The 27,757-nt window shown below is 38.4% G+C and overlaps 1 protein-coding gene across 1 annotated transcript in view; it reads right to left on the bottom strand.

Moving 5' to 3' along the window:
• Positions 1-905: 905 nt before the first annotated feature.
• The window catches only part of LOC142215467 (fibrillin-2-like), a 116,922-nt gene continuing 90,070 nt past the window's right edge, over positions 906-27,757 (bottom strand). The window contains exons 29-65 of the mRNA XM_075283698.1: positions 26,505-26,627; positions 26,215-26,340; positions 25,986-26,111; positions 25,785-25,907; positions 24,760-24,882; positions 24,209-24,334; positions 23,927-24,049; positions 23,485-23,607; positions 23,231-23,392; positions 23,063-23,131; positions 22,614-22,739; positions 22,260-22,385; positions 21,979-22,128; positions 20,903-20,974; positions 20,681-20,806; positions 20,401-20,526; positions 20,186-20,311; positions 19,975-20,091; positions 19,530-19,658; positions 17,841-17,960; positions 17,618-17,743; positions 16,915-17,067; positions 15,669-15,734; positions 12,254-12,379; positions 10,776-10,895; positions 10,414-10,533; positions 9,747-9,878; positions 9,042-9,167; positions 8,579-8,785; positions 8,368-8,493; positions 7,861-7,983; positions 7,348-7,464; positions 6,711-6,839; positions 6,188-6,307; positions 4,681-4,915; positions 4,245-4,413; positions 906-1,746 (exon numbers count right to left, since the gene is read on the bottom strand). Coding sequence (XP_075139799.1) covers positions 1,375-1,746; positions 4,245-4,413; positions 4,681-4,915; positions 6,188-6,307; positions 6,711-6,839; positions 7,348-7,464; positions 7,861-7,983; positions 8,368-8,493; positions 8,579-8,785; positions 9,042-9,167; positions 9,747-9,878; positions 10,414-10,533; positions 10,776-10,895; positions 12,254-12,379; positions 15,669-15,734; positions 16,915-17,067; positions 17,618-17,743; positions 17,841-17,960; positions 19,530-19,658; positions 19,975-20,091; positions 20,186-20,311; positions 20,401-20,526; positions 20,681-20,806; positions 20,903-20,974; positions 21,979-22,128; positions 22,260-22,385; positions 22,614-22,739; positions 23,063-23,131; positions 23,231-23,392; positions 23,485-23,607; positions 23,927-24,049; positions 24,209-24,334; positions 24,760-24,882; positions 25,785-25,907; positions 25,986-26,111; positions 26,215-26,340; positions 26,505-26,627 — 5,009 coding nt within the window. The 3' untranslated portion in view covers positions 906-1,374. The remainder of the gene's footprint in view (positions 1,747-4,244; positions 4,414-4,680; positions 4,916-6,187; positions 6,308-6,710; positions 6,840-7,347; positions 7,465-7,860; positions 7,984-8,367; positions 8,494-8,578; positions 8,786-9,041; positions 9,168-9,746; positions 9,879-10,413; positions 10,534-10,775; positions 10,896-12,253; positions 12,380-15,668; positions 15,735-16,914; positions 17,068-17,617; positions 17,744-17,840; positions 17,961-19,529; positions 19,659-19,974; positions 20,092-20,185; positions 20,312-20,400; positions 20,527-20,680; positions 20,807-20,902; positions 20,975-21,978; positions 22,129-22,259; positions 22,386-22,613; positions 22,740-23,062; positions 23,132-23,230; positions 23,393-23,484; positions 23,608-23,926; positions 24,050-24,208; positions 24,335-24,759; positions 24,883-25,784; positions 25,908-25,985; positions 26,112-26,214; positions 26,341-26,504; positions 26,628-27,757) is intronic.

The raw sequence follows: 27,757 nt of genomic DNA, 5'->3' as shown, positions 1-27,757 counted from the left end.
CGAGCTATGCATCAAATATTGTCTGTAAATCGCTTTCCATTGGTTTAATACAATCTATATTTTACACAGCTGAAAAAAAGAAAAGACATGATACTTATTATAAGTGCCTGGATTTCAGAAGATGATTTGGCAGAAATTTTTCAACCTATAAAATATGCTGTATAAACATACCCTCTGCCGCTTGAGGCTAGGAGACTACAGTAATAGGAACAATGGAGGTAATAACTTCCCAAAGGTTTAAACATGAATCTAAGATTTTCCCCCTATAAGAAATTGTGGTATCATGGAACACCTGGAAGTGTCAAGGTACCCTTCTCCTCAACGATTTTCAATATTTTTTTGTTTTATAAATAAAAATACAATGTTTCTAGCTCTTGGTGTAATTTAATACCACAAATGATGGGATTTTAATAGCTTTTTTTAGATAAAAAAATAAACATAGAAAACAAAGTGCACCTTTCCGTCACCATCACATGAGCTAGTTTCAAACATTTAGCTGGTGACACATTAAACTATCTTAAATATTAATTTTAATATTTTCTTCTTACTTATGCTTGAAATACTATTTTCGAGCTTATGACTTTTGTTCACATTTTGCTTGGTTCCTAGTGGGACAATATCTGTACTCTATTATCCAGAATAACCTAAATTCTTTGAGGGGATACCTGAAAAATTCTGACATTATGGAACAAAGTGAACTGTGGCAGTAAACCAATTAAAATATATATATCCTATAGGCCTCCATCATGTAACAGTGACATTAAAATGGCAAAAGTACAAGTCAACAGTTCTTCTAAACAAAGGACAAATAACTTTTTGGATTTGCAGTAGCCATATTTCTGTTATTATACTGACTACCTAACCAGTCATCAAAAATCTTCAGATATTATAACGTACGGTATCGTATGCATATTCGAAATAGAATGGACTCTGCAACATTTCTGGTAAAACCACAACCATTGCTCTCATAAGGTACTAATTTTATTCTCCTGTCAACATTCTGGCCATAGAGTTGAAATAGGAGACAACTGAATTACACACGCTCCATCTTTGTGTACATCCTCTGGATTCAATCTGGACATCCAATGCATCATATCCATTGTACTATTTTCTCACCCTGTCTACTTTCATTTTTAAATCTCACTCCCCACCCAAATTTATACAACAAAAATACTATGAATATAAAAATATTCCAAAATACATATACGGACGTTGTTCACTGCTGAAATCATATTCCACATTTCCCATCAATTTTCGCCTTAGTGCTGAGGTTCTGACACAAAAGCTTGCTAGTTAAACACAAGACAGAAGAAGACTTTCTCTATAAATGTAAAGTTCGGGTTTTGTGAAGGCCACATGAGGAATGTTATGTTATTAATAAAGATGAATCTGAACTTTCATCTTGAGTGCTTGGCCTATTTCACCAATGAGGTAGTTGAAGTCCTTCTCATCCTCTAATTTCTGCAGTTCCTTCTTACGGTATAGGGGCATGCTGGCGATCTCTAAGTTATAGTAGCCTGGAACCACCTTCTTGCGTCCAAGGTAGAGAAAACTTAAGCCGTCCTTTTGGTGAATGCGGAAGAAGCCATCCTCATTGCCCTGAGAGATAATGTAGCGTACATGGTTCTCCAGTGGCACCAAGGCTGGCAAGAGCTCCATAATATGTTCTTTATTTATCAAGTCAGAAATGTTCAAGCTCATCTTCAGTGGGGCGTCTATGTCAACGCTAGCCAGGCTGATATGATTCTGCAGCAAAACAAAAAGTAATAGTTAAATTCTTCTAGAGGTGCTTATATACAGGTAGTCCTCGGGTTACGACAGTCTCGGGTTACGACGTTTCGTGGTTACGACAACGAGATGAGCTAAAAAAGTAAAGCTCCCTAACAGAAAACTGCCAGCACTCCCGACTATCAAGGACGAGCCTGCGGCAAATCAATGCTGGTTCTGCAGCAGGCTTGTCCTTGCTCGTTGGAAGAGAGCTGGCAGTTTGCTGTTACAAGAGAGCTTACTTTTTCTCATAGGAATGAATTGACCAGCGTTGATTGGCCAGTATACAGCATTCGGCCAATCAACGCTGGTTCTGCCGGAGGCTCGTCTTTGAGGAGGGTCTAAGATCGGCCCTCAGCAGTCTCCATTGTGGTCTGATATTAGACTCCGCCTCCTGGCCAGCGTTGATTGGCCGAATGCTGTACACTGGCCAATCAACGCTGGCCAATGCATTCCTATGAGAAAAAGTCAGCTCCAGCATAAACGCAAGCTGCCAGCTCTCCCTGTACAGTACGTGATTTAGTGTGCAGCGGCTCGGAACTGAGGAAGACTGTACTGTATATGGTACAGTCTTCCTCGGTTCCGAGCCGCGGCACACTAAATCACGTTGATCCGTTCCGTTGATCCGTTGATCCAACGTCGTAAGTCGAGGAATACCTGTATACACTTTGCATTCTTGACTTCCTGCCTATTTATAGTTTTCTATAATATTCTATAGAAACTTTGATTTCTTCACTTGAAAGGGCTTTTCTGTCTGCCATAGATAACTGCAGACAAATTATGACAAAGTAGAAGACGTCACTGACGCAATGGGTAGTCGGGCATATCTGGGCAGGTAAGGGAGGTTCTTAAGAGCATGGAGTGAAGCCCCAGCAGAAGACAAAATGTCCCTAAAGCCATTTTCAGCTAATTTGCATAAGAATAAAAATCCTGATATCCATGAAAATAAAGCTACAATGCAGAGATAAGAATGGCATCTTTGGAAAGTGAGTATAACATTATGTTTTCTTTACAAGAAATAAATATTTTGTTGTGCTGCTACCTGCAGTTGTAATATGCCCTTTGAATTATGTGGATCACCTTTCTTCTTTTTGTATTTTATACATTTACTTTTTTTTTTTTTTTTACAACCAAAGTTATGAGATGTGAGAGATTTAATGACACAATGTCTGATCATGTAGGGAAAACCCACATTGACAAGTGGTCTGCTAACATCTGAATGTCAGGGTAGCCATTCATTTTAATTACATAACACAAGAATGGCACAATATAGTGTTTTAAGTAGAAATATTCCAGAAGTGAAAATGAATGATGGTGAAATTGGTCAGGACCAGTTTGTTTTTACAATTCTGTATCACAGACTGTGTTTTTTTTAAGTCAATAAATTTTGTCCTTAACCACTTCAGTACCGGGCCAATTTGTGGTCCAGGACCAGACACATTTTCGGTTTTTTTTGTATGTGCGGTTTAGAAAGCTGTAACATTTTTCTTGTATGTCTTATTCAACTAATTTTTGCGTTTTATTTTCGAATGTGTTAAATTTTTTATATCCAGGAAAATATAAACACAATAGGAGGGAAATTGTGTCTGGTTTTCATTTTTTTTTTTTTTTTTAAATTTAATAACACAAAGTGCTACTGAAAAAAATTTATAAAATAGTTTTTCCTCTCCGTCACGGTAATTTTTATTTTGTATGGTGTTGTCGGGGGTGGGGCTATAACCTGTAATAATGGCGTTTTATTAGCATAGTATTTTATTTATTTTTTTTAATTATTTTATTTTCATTTTTTTTTTTTTTACTTTATATATATATATATATATATATATATATATATATATTTTAAGATTGTGTCCCCATAAGGTCATAAGAGACCTCTTTGGGGACATCTGATCACTTTTTTGTTTGTTAAGGAAGCTGATTTCCCCTGTAACTGGGGCTGGTACATTTAGCCTCAGTTGCAGGAGGAATCCAGCCTCCTGCACATTGTTCTTTACACTTACAGTACTGATCTGGGTCCTGTAGGACCCAGCAGCTCTTGTAAGACACTGAGCTGGCGGATCACGTGACTGCCGGGTCAGAGTGCGGCCGCATTATGGCGGCGGCCATAGCCGTGTATACAGAGCTCATTGAGTGCTGTATACACAGTGATCAAGAAGGCAGGGAAGGGAATAAACCTTCCCTGCCATCTCTCTGGGAGCTCCGGCTGAAGTTACAGACGGCTCCCAGCTTCAGTAGCTGCACGATCTCCATGCAGCTGCTGTGTTCTGACTGGACGTACTGGCACGTCCTGTCAGAACTAGGCAACCACTTCCCAGACGTATATAGTCTACGGGCGGTCCGGAAGTGGTTAAACTTCTAGAGATTTTCAATTTAATAGTTCCTGTTTTATTATAGTATACTACGTCTAGCAATTTATTTATTATTTTTTTTACTCTCAATGAAATAACATTACATATAAAGAAGATTTTATTTATTACCTCATGTCCAGAGGTTTCATTAGCACTACGGCGCTGCCTTCCTCTTTTTGGATATCCATTGATCTTGCATTCATAACAGTTCTCTGGGGACAGGATGTTCTCCTCATCTTCTTCAATTGGAGCTGGGATATAACCACCTTTGCCAAATCCAAGGCCTGACACGCAATGCCTACAGGGGCAGAAAAATCGAAATTAGATACAAATGCAGATTATCTGGCTAAATGCTGTCAAAAGTAAAATGAATAGGTATAGAAAGCAGCAACTTGTGATCTATTTCTCATTTCATTTTAGCCTTTAATAAAGATCTTCAGACACACATGATCCTTTTTTGTTTGGTAAAGATTACTCTGGGACTAAAGTAATATATGCACAGGGTAATGATGCAATTTCACTATATACTATACAACCATCTTCCTATTAAGCAATAATTTCTTACCCCTGTCCAGCTCGGAAATATCCTCCTGGACATCCACAAAGGTAACCACCATCAGTATTGGAACAGCCATAGCTGCAAGGATTTCCACCAGAGCCTGAACATTCATCTACATCCTGACAGCCACCAAAAGAGGAGTCAAAGTCAAAGCCTGAGGGGCAGATGCATTTGTAGCTTCCCAAGGTGTTATAACAGGAGGCAGAGCCGCACGCTGACTGGCTGGAACACTCATTTTCATCTGACAGAAGAAAGGAACAGCATTAACACAACAAAATATATCATAGTATCTCATGTGTGTGGAACAACAAATGCTGTATAGACACTAGGACTCAGGCGTTTCCCTTCTATTAAATCCACTTCTGACTTTGGCGCAAAAAAACACTGCAAAATCTGCAACAAAAAACGCTGTTTCCGCAACATGGGGCCTTAGCCTAAATCATCCTCCTTGCTCAATAACTGTTCCTTCACTTGACAGATGTATGTTTTAGTGTCCCAATGCTGTAATACAGACTGTTGCTGAAGTAAAATCTATGTATGTAATCCTCTTTCTAAGTTATGACACAGATTTTAGTTTTTAGAGATAAGCGAGTAGTATTCAATCGAATACCTCCCCACCATAGGTATCCGTGTAAGCGGCTGAATATTCAATGCGTTTAACCCCTTGGTGTTTGTCCGCTTACACGGATACCTATGGCGGGGAGGTATTCGATTGAATACTACTCGCTCATCTCTATTAGTTTTGCCTTTTAGAAAGTTGGGTGATTTGGTAGTAGAAGAAAACCACTCACATGTAATCCTCCTTTCTCCCTAGTGTAATTGACACTCTGCAGCTGCACTGTCTTCTTTACTCACCATTACATCATTAGACTTAATGACAGCTAAGCTCTGGCCCCTTAGTGTCAAGTCCCACCGTCCCAGACTTCTTGTGTTGTCATGCTAGTCTCCAGTCAGTAATAAGGGGATGTTCAATCTACGCACGGTGAGCGCTCTGGGATTCTGTTCCCCATTCCGCTTTAAAAATGGGGAGAGAAATGTCCTGCATTTTTTGGGCACAGACTGTTTTTTAAGCGGATTAGGTTCCTGTTTCTCAGGTCCCCAAGCGGACCTGAAGAACAGAAAGCCGACCGAAGTTGTGAACCTAGCATGAAAGGCAAAAAAACACTGTCTGTGTTAGATGTATGCTAAATCCTGCAAGCATTGATTTCAGTATTGGTTTTCAGGGTCTAGTGTCACTATAAAGCAGCTACAGGGACATCAGCATGTCACCACAGTCTTGTCACCCAGCCTTATGATGCCTAACAAGCTCTGTAATCTGACTTGCCAACACCTTCCCTGCCTTGGTCTTTACCACTTAAGCAAGTAAAGGGAGGGGTATAGCAATAGCTACATATAATGGAGTTGCGATAAATGCAATTATTATCTAATATATAAATATTAATTAATTCGAATATAAAACTTATATCTATTAATCAAATTTTTTGAGATTTCTCTTTTTCTTTCCACTACTTACCCACACACTGATTCCACTGGTAATGTTGCACATAGCCCTGTGGGCAGCCACAGCGATACCCACCAAGGACATTTTGACAGCCATGTTGACAGCGATGGTTACCATCACACTCATCAACATCTACAAGATAAAAATAAAGCATGATCTTTCTCTGCACTGACAAATATGTACTTGTTATAAAAGAGAACATTTCCCAATATTAATATTATATTTGTAGAATTTATTAAATAACTATAAGCAGCATCAAAAGTTAAGAGTATTACAGTATAATCATAAAAGAAAGTAAGAAACTTCTCTTTAAACAGGTATTGGAACAGTGTCACAGAAAAAGCATATACATAAATATTTTATTATGTATGCATTGTCTGATATTGTACTGTATGTGTTTCAGATCTATACATACAAATATAAGACAGTCACATGATATATGATCAGCAGCTGCTCTTTGTTCTGTCAGATATAAAACAGAGCCTAAGCGATGGAATCCACTTTCCCTCACTATGATCCTATAAAGAATCCTAACCTTCACAGTTGCTTCCTGTGTTGTCCAGGGAGAAGCCTTTTTGGCAATCACAAGTGAAGCTGCCAGGGTTGTTTTGGCAGACGCCACGAGCTCCACACAAGGTTGGCTGAGCACTGCATTCATTGTTATCTGTGAATAGAAAAAGCATGTTCTTAGTTATATACAAGAGTGTAACATGAGGGGGTGCAGAGAGTGCACCAGGGCCCGGGAGCCTTAGGGGGTCCATAAGCACTGGCATCAGTATTGAGATTGCAGCTTCCATCTGTCCCATAAACCAAGGAGTATCCACAGATTACCCTAACCATACTAAGGATGATTAAACTCCTTCGCACCCGGAACCATCACTATAAAAATTTTGTGGTAGGGATGAGGTAGAGGGCCCTGGACAAAAGACTGCACCGGGGCCCACAAGACTATAGTTACCCCACTGGTTATATACACTTATATATTTACCGCATAAATAAATACATATATAGCAAATTATTACAGTTTTAGTATAATTCTATTTTACAGTAACAAAATAATAACATTCCATACTATATACTATTTTTTTTATTCAGTCACTCTACCAGTATTCACTATTTTCTATTATTTTTATACAATTCTCTACAATACACAGCATATGAGTTTATCTTACCAATGCATGAAGACTGGTGCTGGGTAAACCCAGGCGGGCACTTGCAGTTAAAGCTTCCAATAGTGTTAACACATAGGAACTGGCAGTTGTGCTGTTTGGTTGAACACTCATCCAAGTCTGTAAAGTTATAACAACTTATTATCTTTACTGTTTACCATATATCCCAATAAATCTCAAGCAGTGTTTGTTTTTTACTGTTTCCATAAAATATCTCTATTTCATTAAACTATATCTACATTAACCTGTCCAAAGACGCCAGGTAATACATTGTTCCGTCAGAGACTCCTTGCAACTCCTTGGTTACAATGAAAGTACATGATATGGCCCCAACTTTTGCATGCTCTAGCAACTGGACCACCCGCTGCCGCAGCTGTGACTTTCCATGATTGATGTGCTAGCCTGGACAACCGTGGTAACATGAGCTTACAACATACATTCTATAACTATTATTTTGCGTCAACCTTCATTTTGAAGTTGTAAACCCTACATAAATAGGTAGCAGTTTTACATTACCTTTACATGTCTTGCCATCTTCTTGTAGAATGTATCCTCTAGGACATGAACACTGGTAGCTACCCTCCGTATTCTTACATATAAAGTTGCAGGGTTTGGGAGACTGAGAACATTCATCCAAATCTACAAAGAAAGACAAATAATTACAAGTGATGTATGTATTCTATACAGGCATTCCTTGCTTTGTTCCTACAAATGCAGTATAGACATTTTTCTTACTACAATGGATTTATATCTTTTTGTTTAACTGTTTATTTAAAGGTTTTTTTCAATAAAGAAATACAAGAACAAACCGTATCCGAACCAAAAGTTGTACAAAGGGGATAACGGTAAAATACCCAGATAAAATAATATTGAGTAATAAAAAAACAAAGAAAAAACAGCTCACAAAACAATCGACGACAAATAAGGGTAAGACAGGACAGGAGAAAACAAGGGTGGAGGAGACAAGGGAAAACATCAACAGGAGAGGGGGAGGTCCAGGTATTCAACAGATTTATATCTTACCAACACATGTGGTCCCTGTAAAGTCTGTTGTATAGCCCAAATTGCAATGACAGCGGAAAGAGCCAATAGTATTTATACACTGGCCATTTTTGCATAGGTTTGGCAGAACTCTGCATTCATCAATATCTAAGGGAAAAAAAGGAAAAATGAATATGAAAGGTCATAATCAAATGGTCTATAATATACAGTTTCCAAATGTCACAGTCTCTACCTCTTCCATCAGTGGTGAAACCTGGACCATGTGGGCACATCTTTTTGTAAGCTGCTGTTCCAGGAAGGGGGCACAATTCACACTGGTTGCCCCAGCCTCGACCTCCATTACAGCAGCAATCAGATTTGGTAACCATGTTTCGGTTAGTAGATGACAGCTGACACATTGTCTGTAGAACTTCAGTGAAACAAGATCCTTGACGGGTGTCTGAAGATGAAAATGAACCATTATTTATCTGCAATAACATCATTGTGAGCTGGAAAAGTAGAATGAATATACAAGTGCATGATTTTGTAAGCATGGATATGGCTAGGAACATTTTATTGGTGACGATAAACAAAATCTGCTGTAAACTATGCAAAGTAATATGTACCATTGAAAAACATAATAACGATTAAAAACAGCCTAATATGTAATAATAATAATAATAATAATAATAATAATAATAGTTAATCTTACTCACCAATACATTCTGTTCCAGAGGCACTGACCTGGAACCCGTCATTACAGTCACATCTGTAACTTCCAATGGTATTCACACAGCGTCCATTGGAGCAAATACCAGGCTTCGTGCGACATTCATTTTCATCTAGTTTGATACATGATTGCAGAATATTATTTAATAAACATTTCTATGAAAGAAGAATAAACATATGACTTGGCAGTACTTCATATGGATAAGGCCTGGCTGATATCTGTATTTGGTAATACCGAACACATTAAAAAGTGGTTAGCAATGAAAGCACATGGACTCCATAGACTATAATGGGGTCCGTGTGTTTTCCGCGTGGTGTCCACATTAATCATGCGGAGAGAAAAGTAGTGCTTGAAGTACTTTTCTCTCCCCATTACTTGTGCGGACACCGAGCAGAAACCAGATGGACCCCATTATAGTCTATGGAGTCCGTGTACTTTAATTGCTCACCGCTTTTTAATGTGTTTAGTATTCCGAATACCGAATGCAGATGTGAACAAGGCCTGACATGAATAAGGAAGTAAAATACTATAAAATAAATATTAAACTCATCATCAGGATGTCAACAAGTATATCAACAAAGTCTAGAAAGAATAAAAACTGTAACCACAGTCTTTTTGATGCACGTAGACATGCTAAGTGGTAGATACACCTCACAACTCAATGTAAAATTGCTTAAAAGATAAGACTCACCCATGCATCCTTCACCATCAGGGCGCCGCTGCATGCCAGGTGGGCAAATACACATAAATGTGCCAATGAGGTTCTTGCACATCATGCCTTTGGATTCACAATCATGTAGGCCTTCTGCACATTCATCCAAATCTGCAAAGAACATGTATTTCTTGAGTCTGGACTAAACAAGCAGCTAACAGTGCCCACAAATTCATTTTCTCTTGGAAACAATATTAACAAGTTTTCTGAATGTGCAGTTTATGAATGTTTGTGTAGGACATTGTAAAGAAAATATTAGCAGGGTGCTCTGACAAGCCGATCACTGGGTGTCTTGCTGCAGGGATCTCCATCAATCATCATTAATGTTTATTAGCAAACGTAGAGCACCAAACAGTGGAAATGAAGCATTACACCGTGCCCACAAGAATAAATAGCGTATCTGTAAAACCTAAATATGTTAATAATGTTATATGTAATAATAGGTCACCCACACTGAGATGCTCTACTCTGGCTGATGTATGGGGAGTTCTCTTCTGTTACTGATTTAGTACCATATTTAAAAATGTTTTGTTCCCAGACATCTTTTAACTACTACAAACTTCGTAACTGCATATAACACCGAACGTCCTGGGGAAATGAAGAAATATAAAATGTGGTGCAAATGTTAGTCAAGACATTGTAATACCTTTGCACATTCGACGATCCTCTCTTAGAGTATAGCCAGAAGGACATGTGCACTCATATGATCCATACGTGTTTATACAACGGAAAGCACACAGCAAAGGGTTTGTGCACTCATTGATGTCTGAAAAACAGTTAAAAAAATAAGTAAGTAACTTGTGTGGGTAGACAATACAATGTATGTAAGTGTCATATGGAAATCCCATTTATCTATTTCCAGATTTCATGACCAGCATAAACTCCAGAGAATTTTGCTAACACCATTAACTGTATTTTGTAAACCTGAATTGTTCCAATTGCTCCACTTAGTTCTGTTCTAAATGTCCTGTGCTAATAGTCTTAATACTGTATTTTTGTTATTGTCACCTTCACAGGTTATCATAGGTCCAGGCTCAAAGCCTTCATCACAGGCACATTCAAATCCTCCAACCACATTAGTGCAAGTTCCATTGCCGCAAGGGTTTCCGATTGAGCACTCATCCGTGTCTGCAAAATAAGTTACAAAGACATTAGTCTTTCATTTATATGTCATGATTCTCACAAGACTGGAGTCTGGAGACCTAACATCTCCAAAAGTGGTTTAGAAACAGTGGCATCACTGACTAATGCAATTTAATCAATTTTTGGCTGACATCTAATACACCTTAATATCACATTAATGGCAATGGAATACAGAAGCCAGAACTGTAGCAAAAGGATATAGTACTTCCATTTTAAAAGTTATTATCTATGGGAGACAACTCTTTTGAGAGAGGTAAATAAAGCAAAATATGGAAACCACTACATGCAATCTTTGTCTTAGGATCTGCAAAAGCATATCAGGGTGGTCATTTCAACAAAGGCCGTTTAGGCCATTCTTAGTTAACTATTCAGAAGTGTTGGGAGCAGTGTTTACGTGAGGTCACGCCCATACAGAGAACAGCTTCCAGAAGGCCCAACCAGACCACTCCTCGGTCAGGGAACTGTTTAATACACCAGCAAGCATCAGCAGCTTTCACAGTTTCCTTGTCCGCTGTTTGACAATGGTCAGATTTGAGTATGGAGGCCTTGTGATAAGCTCTTAAAGCCTGCCTTCTGTGGAGCAACACATTGCGCCAACTACTGGTGTGATGACCTGGGGAGCCATCGCATATGACTTTTGGTCACCCCTAGTAGTGATACGAGGGATACTAACCGCTCAGCAGTATGTGCAGGACATGTGTTGCCTGTCATGGAAGGGTTTCCAAATGCCATTTTCTCCAGGACAACACCTGTCCACAAACAGCAATTGCAAAACTTTTTTGCCGCACTTCTCACCAATTGAGCATTTATGAAACCAACTCTTCAGTAACCTGCGATGTGCAGGATCTACAGGCCCAGCTGCAACATCTGTGGGCAAAGGATACCATATAGAGACTGTATGGCTCCATACCTAACTATATCTCATTTGGTATCCATGCTTGATGCAGCATAACAGGGTACAGGAGCCTCCTTTCAATTATACAGTTTTTCTTTTTTTCTAATATTGTACTTTTTTATCACTGATTTATTTACTAATTAATTAAATCTTATCAAATTTGGACTTTAGAATCTAGAATCAGACATTATATTGTGTCTGTTAATTAGGTTGTATATATAATAGGCACTATACATTCAGCAAATGTATTTCCGTCCCTAAGTGCACATATACACAGGGGCATTTAGCTATGCCACCTCTGCCTTGTCAAGCATCCACCTTCACACAATTCAAATGGCTTTGGTAAAGCATAAAATAAAGGTCTGCATAGTGTGTGGGACTTTTATGCAAGCTTTTGTAGCAGGACCACTGTAAGTTCACAAATGTATATGCTTATTAATGTACTTACCTACGCAGTTGACTCCTGTGAAGTCAAGGTTATAACCAAACGGGCATTCACAGCGGAAGGAGCTATCGGTATTAATACAGATCCCATTGACACAAATTCCAGGACTCTCAGCACATTCATTGACATCTAAACAGAAAGACAGAAAAAAAGGTTCATAATTTATGTTTTAAAATACAGAAAAACAAACCCAAGACAGTGTACATTACATATTTTATTTTCTATAGTTTGCCCCTGTTTTTTTTTATGTTCCATCATCTTTACAAAAAACAACAACTTTAGGACAGGTCATCATATTGGTGTTGGGGTCTGACACTCGAAACCCTCACTGACTGATAGCTGATTGAAGATCAAGAATCCAGAGGCTTCATTGCATACTAAGCACAGAGCCATAACAAACCCATTTACTTGAAGGCAACAGAAAAGCAAATGTGATGTCACTGATCTGAAACAAGGAAGAGGGGCTTAACCAAGCACTGCTACTGCTTTGAACAGCTGATCGGTAGAGGTGCTTGGTGTCATATTAATGATGACCTTTACTAAGGATAAGTCATCAATACTTAGGTCTTGGACTAGCCCTCTCAGATGATAGCAACTGATGAATCTACTGAACCAGAGTGGACAGCCACTAATAAAAAAGCAGAGTGGGCTCATTCACACGGAGTAAACGCTAGCTTATTCTGAACGTAAAAGACGTTCAGAATAAGCGGCGTATAAAGCAGTTCCATTCATTTCTATGGGAGCCGGCATACGAGCACTCCCCATAGAAATGAATGGGCTGCTTTTTCCACTACAAGCAGTCCCATTGAAGTGAATGGGAAGCGCTGCGTGTACGGCTCGGCATGAGCAGAGCTAGCTGTATACGCGGGCACTTCCCATTCATTTCAATGGGAGTGCTCGTAGTGAAAGAAGCAGCCCATTCATTTCTATGGAGAGCGCTCGCATGCCGGCTCCCATAGAAATGAATGGAACTGCTTTATACGCCGCTTAGTCTGAACGTCTTTTACGTTCAGAATAAGCTAGCGTTTACTCCGTGTGAATGAGCCCTGTAAAGAGAAGCTCTCGCTTTGGCTGTTTGACCCAAAGATATATTATATACAGCATGTAAATCTCCTTCCAATATACTAGACCACAATAAACCAGTTACATGACTCTTCAAAAATGGGGTGATGTGGTAAAAAAAACTAACATCACACATCTATAAAATATAATATTTCATCATAGAAAAGATGAATCATAAAGTATAATAATTACACATACAGTCCTATGAAAAAGTTTGGGCACCCCTATTAATCTTAATCATTTTTAGTTCTAAATATTTTGGTGTTTGCAGCAGCCATTTCAGTTTGATATATCTAATAACTGATGGACACAGTAATATTTCAGGATTGAAATGAGGTTTATTGTACTAACAGAAAATGCGCAATATGCATTAAACCAAAATTTGACCGGTGCAAAAGTATGGGCACCCTTATCATTTTATTGATTTGAATACTCCTAACTACTTTTTACTGACTTACTGAAGCACAAAATTGGTTTTGTAACCTCAGTGAGCTTTGAACTTCATAGCCAGGTGTATCCAATCATGAGAAAAGGTATTTAAGGTGGCCAATTGCAAGTTGTTCTACTATTTGAATCTCCTCTGAAGAGTGGCATCATGGGCTACTCAAAACAACTCTCAAATGATCTGAAAACAAAGATTGTTCAACATAGTTGTTCAGGGGAAGGATACAAAAAGCTGTCTCAGAGATTTAACCTGTCAATTTCCACTGTGAGGAACATAGTAAGGAAATGGAAGACCACAGGGACAGTTCTTGTTAAGCCCAGAAGTGGCAGGCCAAGAAAAATATCAGAAAGGCAGAGAAGAAGAATGGTGAGAACAGTCAAGGACAATCCACAGACCACCTCCAAAGAGCTGCAGCATCATCTTGCTGCAGATGGTGTCACTGTGCATCGGTCAACTATACAGCGCACTTTGCACAAATAGAAGCTGTATGGGAGAGTGATGAGAAAGAAGCCGTTTCTGCACGTACGCCACAAATAGAGTTGCCTGAGGTATGAAAAAGCACATTTGGACAAGGCAGCTTCATTTTGGAAACAAAAATTGAGTTGTTTGGTTATAAAAAAAGGCGTTATGCATGGCGTCCAAAAAGAAACAGCATTCCAAGAAAAACACATGCTACCCACTGTAAAATTTGGTGGAGGTTCCATCATGCTTTGGGGCTGTGTGGCCAATGCCGGCATCGGGAATCTTGTTAAAGTTGAGGGTCGCATGGATTCCACTCAGTATCAGCAGATTCTTGAGAATAATGTTCAAGAATCAGTGACGAAGTTGAAGTTACGCCGGGGATGGATATTTCAGCAAGACAATGATCCAAAACACCGCTCCAAATCCTCAGGCATTCATGCAGAGGAACAATTACAATGTTCTGGAATGGCCATCCCAGTCCCCAGACCTGAATATCATTGAACATCTGTGGGATGATTTGAAGCGGGCTGTCCATGCTCGGCGACCATCTAACTTAACTGAACTTGAATTGTTTGTCCAAAATACCTTTATCCAGGATCCAGAAACTGATTAAAAGCTACAGGAAGCGACTAGAGGCTGTTATCTTTGCAAAAGGAGGATCTACTAAATATTAATGTCGCTTTTCTGTTGAGGTGCCCATACTTTTGCACCGGTCAAATTTTGGTTTAATGCATATTGCGCATTTTCTGTTAGTACAATAAACCTCATTTCAATCCTGAAATATTACTGTGTCCATCAGTTATTAGATATATCAAACTGAAATGGCTGTTGCAAACACCAAAATATTTAGAACTAAAAATGATTAAGATTAATAGGGGTGCCCAAACTTTTTCATAGGACTGTATATAGTCTAAAATGATACAGCAGGGCAGATGTTAAATTGCCAGGTCATCAAAACTGAAACTTATAAAACATAAGTGTACAGGGGTTACAAACAGTAACAATGTCGAGTAAATGAATATCTCAATAACACAAGGCTAAATAATGCGAAAAGCCAAATTAATTTCTTTAGAAATATATAAGGTGCTTGCCAAATCACCAAATATTACACTATAGGTAGTTGTACAGACAATGCAACGTATAGAGAAGCAGCAGACCTAGATAATGTATATACATATGGGCTTGTCTACAACAAATAAAACCCAGTGTGACATAATTTAAAGCTAATAGCGATAAAAAAGAAATTATGATCACAAATATAATGGAAGTCAAGCAAATATTGAAGCATGTATAAACTGTGTTATATATGCTACACTAAGTTAGGGCATGCTCCAACAGAAGTTACATACATAAGTACTGTCTAATGTGATCTGTCTCACGCTTACTGCCAAAAAACAAGGCTGTCATTCGCCTACATTATATAAGAAAATGCTTGCAGTAATTTATTACCTTCCCTGGTGTCTCCTCTGTCTTGAACAGTACCATGACCAAAAGGACAAAGTTCTCGGAAAGCCTCTGCAAGGTGAAAAACAAGGAGAACGGTTATTAACATCAAGAAATACAACTAATATTACATTTACCACTGTTAAAAAGAATGGATCACCTCTATAGTTTTACTAATTTATACATTGATACAATATTCTTTTCTCCTAGCCCATTATTTTTGTCATTCTGTTCTGAGCCATGAACAACGGTTGAGAGATTTTCTATACAGCATCCATTAGACATAAGATGTCTTCATCAGAATATCACCTATTTAGTTCTATGGGAAAGTGTGATATTGTATTGTCCATCTCCAACTATAACTATATTTAAAAAATCTCAATCTATTCCAAATTAAGTATGAGTGCCACTCTCAGAAATCTCGCTGTCAATATATATATCTCAATAATTATTTACGTTTTGCCATGTTAAAGGCACTTGGACATGCGAATCGTCAACTCCCTCTGCGATTGCCTACCAATTATTTTCCAAATGTGCTTGAAGGGAAACAAATCCGGAGACAGTGCAGGACATGGTTACATGGTTACATGTTTAAGCCATGCAAACTGCCACACATACAACATGCGGTGTGGCACTGTCCTCTTAAAAATTGGTTTCTCAAATACTTTGGAGAAATTTTTGTACCCCTGTTTCCATGACCAAATCAAAGTAATGTGGAACTGTTGTACCTGAAATGAAGACTATTGGGGTTCATTATGCCACCACACACCATAACCCTGGGAGTAAGACCGATGTGGCATTCCCTATGTGAAGCCCTCTTCATTTTATTGCTCATGTGATCTCAGTACCATTCTGCATTGTATTCAAGTCAACAACAGGACTGAAGAGGAGAGACCTCCATTCCAGCCTACGTTGCCATCTTGTTGTGCATTATGATAACTTTGGAGAGTAGTGGCATGGGGTCAATGGAAGACCTGTATCTGGAAGTTGAGCTCATGGCATATAGTTGTGTATACACCTTCTGATATTCCACCCTAGGCTTCGGATGCAATGTCCAAATTAACTTACAATACAGAATGGACCACTAGAAACCATCCACCCATACAGACGGTTACCTCTGTACACCTGTTGCTGTCATTTTAGTTAGTCATTGTTCTCCCAACCAAGGAACCCCACAATACTAAATGTGCTAATACATTCTGCTTACAGAAATCAACATACTTTAAAGCAGTATTAATTCTCGGGGTCTTACCACTGAATTCATTTGGGCACAGCTCACAAGGATCTCCCCAGCCTTCACCAGGCATTGTGCTACAGCAGCACCTGGCTTTTGTGGTGTTGAAGGCCTTAGGAACAGAGCACTTTCCGTTATCAAACCGAGTAAAGCAGAAACTTTGGCGGGTGTCTGGTGAGAAATACACATATAGATAAGGAATTGTTTTGTTAGGAAAATCCATGGAAAGACGTAATGTGAATATTGCATATATAAAATGTACATGTAATGTTCAATATAGTACAAAAATTACTGGGACTTCAATTACTTTTTTGGAACTCCACAGATAAATAAAATACAATGAACCAAACCTGATGCACAGGGAGTCAAGACTGGTGTAGGTAATAGAAACTCCCTTGAACCACTACTAGAGTGATCATAGGAGCTTACTGTCTGCTGGTTTATACATTCAACTCAATAATCGATTATTTATAGTAACCTTATCAGTTCCCTATAGTATGCCACTATAGCCAGTATGCTATCTTTTAAACTATGAAGGGAATTTGGCACACTATACCATAGAAATGTAACTTTCACTGCTATAAAGATACATTAAGAAATTTACACTTATAAGTGACAAAAACGTAGACATTTGTTTGGAATAAAAAAGACTGCCCATATGATATCTTGCGGCATATCCTATCGATAGAATATTGACTGCAAAACAACGAACAACACTCACCAAAGCAACGACGTCCATTATCTGATAGAACAAACCCTTGAGGACATACACACTGGAAGCTTCCAGGGGTGTTAGTGCAAGTTCCAAATAGACAGATATTTGGCTCATCAAGACATTCATTAATATCTGGAGATGAAAGAATTCTTATTAAATTATAACATATTCTCTAAGAACACACAGGCCATGCTATATGTTTACATTGTGTATCTAGCACTATACTTACCAATACAGTTGTCATTCTGAACAGCATATCCTGGAGGGCAGATGCAACGGAAAGATCCTTCCAAATTTTGGCAAGTACCAGGAGAACAAGTTCCAGGCAGACTAATGCACTCATTAATATCTGTAAAATAATTCAGACACTTGTACCGTTCTACCAACATCATTCAGCAATGTTACTGTATTATTATTTTTATTTTGCTATTATTTTTTTTTTTTAAAGTACCTTTTATTTCATGTGACATAAAACATATAACAAGTACAATAAATGTGAACCAAATGAGTGACAGACTACAGGGAGACCCACCCACAACGGCTTACTATCTGCAACGTAAACAATAGGTCTAAGTAGAAACTCTTCATCTGACATTTTAGTGTTGATAAGGTGGAATTTTATAAAATATGGTAAAACTTTACAAATCCATGAATTTTTAGCTTGACATTGTAAATTATTATATAGGAAAAAGTGTTCCACAGCCCTTTTATTTTCAGTGGTCTTAGTGCAAAAAATTCTTTCCATATGCTGTTCTTAGTGCACGGATAACCATAGAATCCTGCCGGTACAGGTGCCAATACGAAATCCAAAAACCCAATAGTAATCCAGCAACCAATTTGGCATTAAATTAAAAGCAGTTTGTTTTTATTAGTCCATTTTAAAATTTCTTTTGTAAACAGAAAACCAGTGAAAAAATATGAAAAAGACACAGCACTTACATGAAAAAACTTGTTTCGGACTACATGGGACAGGGTGAAACGCGTAGGCGGTTAAAGCATCGTGTGTCTATTGTCCCATGTAGTCCGAAACAAGTTTTTTCATGTAAGTGCTGTGTCTTTTTCATATTTTTTCACTGGTTTTCTGTTTACAAAAGAAATTTTAAAATGGACTAATAAAAACAAACTGCTTTTAATTGAATGCCAAATTGGTTGCTGGATTACTATTGGGTTTTTGGATTGTAAATTATTGCTATATTTTTATGTTGTCAAAATGTTCATCATTGAATTGTATTGGCAGATTCCATGTGAGATGTCAGATGCTTTCATGATGGCTGTGCTTCTATTAGGTCTGGTTCACATCAGCTTTCAGTATTCTGTTTGGGGAGTCCGCTTGGGGACCCGCTGAACGTAAACCTATATGTATTAAAAAGCGGTTACCTAGGGGCCACACGGTGGCTCAGTGGTCAGCACTGCAGCCTTGCAGCGCTGGAGTCCTGGTGTTTAAATCCCACCAAGGGCAAAAAACCATCTGCAAGGAGTTTGTATGTTCTCACCGTGTTTGTGTGAATTTCCATCCCATATTCCAAAGACATACTGATAGGGAAAAATGTACATTGTGAGCTCTATGTGGGGCTCACAATCTACATTTAAATAAAAAAAAAAAAAAAGCAGTTACCTAAGAAACCACACGGACCCCATACTGTAATGAGGTACGTGTGGTTTCCGCTCAGCTTCTGCATGAAACATGTAGAGAAAAAATACTGTAAGCAGCACTTTTCTCTCTGCATGTTTCGTGCAGAAACCGAGCAGAAACCACACGGACCCCACACGTGTAATCAGTTGTCTCATGTTTATAGCCTATTGTATGACATGTGGAAGTTCTAAAGGAAATTGAAGTAAAATCCTCTAGCGAGTATTAGAATACTCGCGCTTTTTTTCCTAATAGGTTTGGATACTAGTACGGATTGCCCACACTTACCCACACAGTTCTTTCCATCAGGAGTGATTTCATAGCCTTCCTGGCACAGACATTGGAAGGAACCTATGTTGTTGATGCACTGGCCATTTCTACAAACTTGTCCCACGAGGGAGGAGCACTCGTCTATGTCTGCAAGGACAAAAGGCATTACATTAGTGGGTCAGTATTACACAACCTATGGTCTCTGCTGCCATCTGCTGGAGAATTTGCACATCAGTGACTGTGTATGATAAATCCAATATTCAAATTAACATTTAGCAATATATGATCACATGATCAGTATAAGCCTTTAAAGGTGTTTTTATTATTAGCATAGGCTTGTTCTTCATGGACTCATTTTTCCCATCAACATTATAAAGATTTTAAGGGATGTGATTTATTTCTCTTAATTCTTGTAACTTTTCAGTATGTTGAGTATGTATATATAATACAGGCATTGCCTTACCCATGCAATCATTGTTGTGAGTTAGTTCAAAGCCAGGGAAGCAAAGACAGTTATAAGATCCAACAGTGTTCTTGCAGGTACCGTTGCCACAAGGTTGACGATCACATTCATCAATATCTAAAATTTAGAAATAACACATAATGATCAGCATCAACCCAGGTGGAAGACATCATTTCACTTGTAAGTTCTTGACTAGAGAGAGACCACTCACCCATGCACATGGTTTGGTCTGCACTTGCTTTGAAGCCATTGTGACAGATACAGATGTAGCTTCCAGTTGTGTCCACACATGTTCCATGGCTACAGACATTGGGAATTTCATTACATTCATTGCGACCTACAAAAAAAGCTCATTTTTAGTTATATGCTGTAGAACATATGAACACATATCTACACTGTAATTATTTCTGAATATGAATTACTAACCAACACAGGCACCACTGGGAGACAGCTTGTATCCACTGGAACATTCGCAGCGATATGAGCCTGGGATGTTAATACAATCTGCATTTATCTGGCACAGGTTCTCTCCACTGCTGCACTCATCGATATCTATCGACAAATCAAAGACAATGCAAACATTTATATACATAATAGACATCAAGAAACATTTTTATGACACTATTTGCATTGAAGATTGTTTGTATTTTTTTTTTTTTTAAAAAAAAAGCAAAAAATAAAGAGTTTAGAAAGCGTTTCAGCCAACCTTCACAGATGAGGAGAATGTTGTTGTAGCTGAATCCCATTGGACATTCACAGCGGAAACTTCCAATCTGGTTGATGCATACTCCATTGGTGCAAATGGCTGGGATTTCACTGCACTCATCAATATCTGTGTATATAACACATACGTATGTAAATAGCCTATCATTTTACCAACAAAAAGGCATGAGATTTTTTTACGACTTCTGGAAATCTGAACTCATACCCATAGGTTTGCCAGTGCGGATGTCGATTATAAATCCAGGTGCTTGGTTTCCACAGAGGACTTGATATTCGGCTGGATAAATAAATAATATTCAGTTTATGAACTATGAAGCCACAGAATACAAACATGAAGTCATATTAAATTATGATCTTGTTATTAAAGACTTTGTAAACACCCCAGATGAAAAAAATATATTTCTAATAAACCAAAATTATCATTGTGAAAGATAACATAACTGAGACAAAATTCAGATACTTTACTCGATGTACAGATAGATAATGTTACAAATAGAGATGGGTGAACCACTCAAGATTCTCAAGGTTTAGTTTCTGGCTTGGGTCCCAGATTCATTGGTGCGAACCACAACTTAAAATATAGTGTACAGCACTGCCAGGCTTCATAGGAACCTATCTGTCCAATTTCTAGCTTTCTAAGCCAAACATATGTATGTCTATGGAAAAACAGACGATAATAAGGATACAGACTCCAAGTAACCGTATACTGTGCTGTCATTCGCCTTTGTGCATTTTAATATTTAAAAAATTACCCTTTTTGGGTGAAAACATGCTATCCTGTGGTTTGTTAGATATACATGGTGTTTAAATTGCAAAAAGCAATGGATTTGTAGAAAAATTAGCTTGTTTTGACTTGTAAGTGCTATAGGCTTGTAAATATTTGGGAGATAAATTTGTGGCTGTGAGCCTTGCTGAAAAGTGTAAGGAATTGGCTTTAGTTAGAAAAAAAAAAAATCACCAAAAGTAGCCCGTTATTGGGGGCAGAACTCAACTCCAGCATTGGTATTAGAAGCAGCAATGTGGGCTTGTTTGTTTTATTTTTTTTATGCCAACAAAGTGGAAGTAGCAATTGGCACTGCCAACTATAGAATTTTTAGGAAAATTTTTTGTTCATCAGAGAGGAATCGCCATTTCTTCTGTTTCGGTAAAAGCCAAACAATTTGGACTATACAAGTCGAACCCCGGTTCATCATGAATTGTTTCACCCATCTTTAGTTACAAACTTGTAAGACTCCTAGTATCAACATTGGCACAAGATTCTGTCTAGCTTGAGATACTTACGACTAGCAGGGACAGGACATGGTTCACATGGCTTGTTCCAGGCTTTGCCAATATTATACGAGCAGCAGCACATTTTCTTTGTCATATTGGTTGAGAGCTCATTTTCACACGTGTCATTGTAGTTGCGGTAACACACACTCTTTCTCATGTCTGAATACAAGAATAAAATATGCAATAGATAAGCAATAATCTGTCAGCATTTAGATTCCTACCATTTGTGTTAATGCTTTTTCAGTAAAGCTTGAAGCACAGAGAACATGCTGGTTTTAAATGATACGTACCCATACAATTGTTTCCTCCATTGACTTGCATGTACTCTGGTGGGCACACACACGTATAGTTCCCTAGAGTATTATAGCAGGTACCAGGGCCACAGATACCAATGTGGGCAGAGCACTCATCAATATCTTGAAACAGAAAACAGATTTCAGCTGCATTATATCTCACAGTGTAATAGCAGATGTTCTGATATATTGTTATTATTATATCATTATATGATGACAGTGTAACTATCTCCATATCATGCTTAGAATTATTTTTTTTATAATGATTTTATATATTGCTAAAATAAAATAATTTTTGATGTGAACGATATACTGTCATATAGAAAAAAGATTATTCGTTTTTCTATCTACCTTCACAAATACGGGTCTCTTCATTCAGATAGTAGCCGAGTGGGCACTCGCATTGGAAGCTTCCAAAGGTGTTCACACAGTTTCCACCCTGGCATAGACCTGGTAGTTCTTGACATTCATCAATATCTGTATTACAGATAAAATATGCGGTTAGCACACTAAACATTCACAATCTGAAGCTAAATGTAGCTTTATTTGTTGCAGATTTTGCTGTGGTTTTTTGAGCCAAAGCCAGGTGTGGATTGAAGATAAGGCTGAGGTATAACAGTTCCCTTTGTATTTCCCATTCCTTTAGTAGCCACTCTTGGATTTGGCTCAAGAAACTGCAGCAAAACATGCAGCAACAAAAGCAGCTTTTCCTCAACCTTGGGACTTAGCCTGAAAAAATCATTTTGTTACAGCCAAATGGCTATGTCAACAGAAAATCTAGTGGCACTCATCTTTCTTACCTTCCAAAATAACTGTAATTGGGTTTGGTCTAAATCCCTCTCCTCCAGGACACAGAGTCTTGTATTCAGCTGAAATGTAAACATATATTTATATCCTTTTATAATCTACTTCTGATCTTCTGAAAAGCTATAATATAGTGTACTTCAAAAGAAAATGTCTTCTCTTACTGGAGTTGGCCAGAGGGCAGCTTTCACATGGGTTGCCCCAAGCACGTCCCAAGGAGCAGCAGCAAGATGCTCTTGTGACCCCAACTCCAATCTCTGCGCTACAGGCAAGGCCTGCATCACCTCTGGTCAGGGTTTCCAAGTAGCAGTTTCCAACTCGAGTATCTGTATAATAGAGAATGATACAGTCCAGTGTGACATTTATACACTGTGCTGAAACAGAAATCTTTATTGGGTCATTGGATACATTTACTTACCAACACAGCCGACACCAGTGGGGTTCAACTCAAAGTCCTGTGGACAGTTGCACAAGTAGCTTCCTGGTGTGTTCACACACAATCCATTGATACAGTTCACTGGATCGGCACACTCATTCACATCTACAGAAAAATGAAATTAAGATGCATAGCATGTATATACTGGTTATCACATAATTCAAGCAAAACCCTTTCTCATCTGTTTTGTAATAGATCACATTGCAGTATAATGTGTCAGCCACATTTCCTGCCTGGCATAATAGCACAGTAAACCTATATTCTACCCATCGGGGCACTGGAAGCCTAAAGAACCAGAACCATAATAGTAATGTGATCAAAATATGTGGCACCAAACTCTGCTGACATTTACCTATCCTCACTCTTCACTACACAACCAAATTGAGAATGACTGAAACTTATCTTTTTAAAATGATCTTCTTACCAGTACAATTTCCTCCACTTCTGTCCAGTTCATATCCGTCATCGCAGACACAGCGGAACATTCCAGGCAGATTCTGGCAAGTTCCGAAGACGCAAATATTCTGGAATGTACACTCATCGATATCTGAAAAGTAATAGTCACATCAAAAATAGCATCATGTTCAATAGCTGGTGATTTTATAGATAAGGGAAATGAACATTTGTAGAGGTATGGTGTTTATATGTTAGTAGTAAAGAGACATTTAAGTCTATATATCACACAATTATTGTCAGTACCACTTACCTTGGCAAGCCTTGCTGTCCTCTGTTGGCGTAAAACCCATCTCGCATTCACAGCGGTAACCTCCAGGGGCATTTAAGCAGTGACCATTTTCACACAGGTTCACATTGTCAGCGCACTCATCAACATCTATAGGAAACAAACATAGATATCTTAGTACAATGGGAGTAATGTGGTTCTATAACATATGTCAGATCTATAGTTAGGGTTCACTTATTAGTAGGTCCCCATACTTGTTACATAGTCCATATGTGTCTTCACATACATTTCAACATGGTTTCCACACTGAACTTAGTATCAAGTAGAAGTCTCATGAATCTAAAAGTTTTTTTTTTGGAAATCTATTCACAAGTTACAGACAATTTCATTCCAGATTTTTTTCTGTAGCAGAATTCAGTAGCATACTGTTTATTTCTGTGGATTTTACATGGAATAACTGAAGACTCCCCTTAATAATTGATAATGGGACTGAACATCTACAGAAGCTACAAAAACTGCTGTCACATTAAGAAGGTAACAGAATAGTTTCTCTTTTTAAAATTCATAGACTGTACCTGAGCAAGAGAATCCATCCCCATTGAATCCCTCATTGCATGTGCACCGGTACGATCCAGGAGTATTAACACAATTGGCATTTACATTGCAGTTATGGTCTTCTGTGGAGCATTCATCGAGATCTAAAAATAGAAGGTAAATGGTTAAAGAAAAGTGAGACGAAATGTAATTAGTAATAACGAATTTTACTTTGATGTGCTACATACTGTAACTCACAAGTAAGAAACAACCAGCTGAGCTAAGGGGACCAGCAATAACCTTAAAGGGTTATTCTAGTTTCAGGTTACCTTCCACGCACAGCATTGGGAATAATTGCTGATTGGTGGGGTCCAGTCACTGGGACCCCACTGATCACAAAAATGGGATCTCTTGACCCCTTAAATGAATGGACTTTTCTGTCACACATGGGCAGCTGCTCCATTCACTTGTATGTGACTGCCTGAGATAGCAGTAATATTGTACTTGACTATCTCTAACAGTTCCATGAAGAGTGAATGCGGCATCTTGTGTGCTGGACCTACTGTTCCATTCAGATGTGGGACCCCATTCTTGCCATCGCTAGACCCCCATACGAAGTCAAATAGGCAAGTTACACCTAACCCATTTGATGTAACTTATAGTAATTTATATTTACAAGTTAAATAGTGAAATAGCTAATTCTTAGTTTGTTATGTGACACTGCTGGGATGTTTTATTACTAAACCATTAAATATGTCCTATGTTTTATAGTTCCACCAATTATGCCCTTTATGTGCTATCTTATCATGGAAGAGAATGGCACAATTTCTTATACTTTTATATAGTGTAGACATCACTGTAAACATAATAGAATGTGCCAGGCGCATTTATACAAGCAGTGAAAGACAGACTATATGGCAGTCTCTCTTGCTTTTCATACAGAATGTATAAAACAGCTCTCTCCTCCTGAAGATGAAATAAATGTGACAAGCGTAAATGAATCCTTAGCTCCCTGCCTAGAGCTCAGTCTATAAAAGTATTTGCTATAAGTTACAGTCTTACTTACCAACACATTTAAGGCCATCTCCAACCCAACCTGTTTGGCATTTGCATTTAAAGCTGCCAGGTACGTTGATGCATGAGGCATGGACATCGCAGTTATGGGCACCTATTTCACATTCATCAATATCTACGAAAACAAGCAGTTTATTAGTATCTGTAATACATTAGATTTCGGTATAAGTGGTATGCCTGTATAATGGTGTACCTGTACATCCAGTGGTTCCCTTCTTCACAAAGTAACCCAACTGACAGTGACAGATGAAGGAGCCTTTAGTGTTTTCACACTCTCCGTGAAGGCAGATATTAGGGTTAAGGTCACATTCATTGACATCTATTTAAAAGAAAAAAAAGAAAAAATAGCAGTTCGTGCCAATAACACAATCTATATACGTTATATAAGATAACCATAAGATAACCATTGTGAGCTACTTTACCTATACATGTCTTCATATCCAGAGAAGCCATGAAACCATCAAAGCACAAGCAACGATATTCTCCAGGAATGTTTGTACATTGCCCACCATCACAAATATCTGGGTTGTCCTCACATTCATCAATATCTAAGATTTAATAAATATATTAATAAAGAATCATAATATATAATGTTTATTAACAAAAAGCATCATTAACTGATTTCAAGTTATCAAATTCAAGTTAAAGAGTGTTACATCTGTATTCTCCATACCATTCTACATTAGATACACTAGTTTATGCCATTTCTTACCAGCACAGGATCTCTTGTCAGGCATTAGTGCATATCCCTCACTACAGCTGCATTCATAGCTGCCTTCTGAGTTGGTACATTGGGTGTCACATCCACCATTCATGATTGTGCATTCATCAATATCTGCAACAGAATATTGTATGTACAAGTTAACCTTGGTACGAAGAAATGAAAACATAGCAGACATCTTCCTACACCACCACCAATGCTAAAAATAGAGGATTGTCGATATAATGAACTTAACTAATGTTACAAGATTCTTTGTGATGTCTCAAAAACTGTGTTATTCTTAGTTACATAAATATATCCTGGTTAATGGGCCTTTCAGGTGCAGAGTTTCTAGTAGACATCTGTTTATCCTGGTATGTTCATTTCACATTCGTGTAAGAAAAGATTATTTGATACAAAGAATAGATAGGATCTCATTCTGGGAGCCACTGATCCTACCTAGAAAGGCAAGTCAGGGGCCTTAATTGTGTGAGACACGGCACTAATAACCACAATCAGTGCGGGCACCAATCATGGGCATTAGTGCTGTGTCTCTGCTATGTAATACAGCAGAGACCTAGCAGCTATGGCAGCCACCATATTTAAATACCTAACATCCGCCGTAACACAGTTAACACTATAGAAGATGGGAATAATAACGCTATCTCTATTTTTGCAAATGACGCCAAGCTATCTAGTACAGTCTACAGAGGATAGGTTATGAACAGATGTGGCCCACTGAGTGTTTGGGCATTCACATCGCTAATGATGGTCAATGTGGATAAATATAAAGTTATGCATTTGAGTAAAAATAATCTACATGCAACACATTAAATTACAGCATGCAATGTCAATCCACTGCTTCTAAAGCCAGTAGGATCCTGTCACGTATTAAAAGGAGTATGGACTCATGGGACAGGGATCTAATATTGTCACTTCAAGTTATTGGAGCAGCCCCATCTGGATTATGCAGTTCACTACTGGGCAGCAGTTCATAGAAAAGATAATCTATACTTGGAAAAGGTTCAACAGAGGGCCACAAAATGGGGCATGGAGTTAAAGAGGACCTTTCATTGATTTGGGCACAGGCAGTTCTATATTCTGCTGGAAAGCCGACAGTGCACTGAATTCAGCGCACTGTCGGCTCTCCCGATCTGTGCCCCAGAGCTAGCGGTGCTGGTACCGTAGCCCTTTACAGTCAGAAGGGCATTTCTGACAGTCTGTCAGGAACATCCTTCTCCACAGCAGCGCCTATCGCGCTGTAC

The sequence above is a fragment of the Leptodactylus fuscus genome, chromosome 1, assembly GCF_031893055.1.
Source record: "Leptodactylus fuscus isolate aLepFus1 chromosome 1, aLepFus1.hap2, whole genome shotgun sequence".
Lineage (NCBI taxonomy): Eukaryota > Metazoa > Chordata > Amphibia > Anura > Leptodactylidae > Leptodactylus > Leptodactylus fuscus.
The sequence above is the reverse complement of the archived record's forward strand: the minus strand, read 5'-3'. Positions and strand labels throughout refer to the sequence as shown.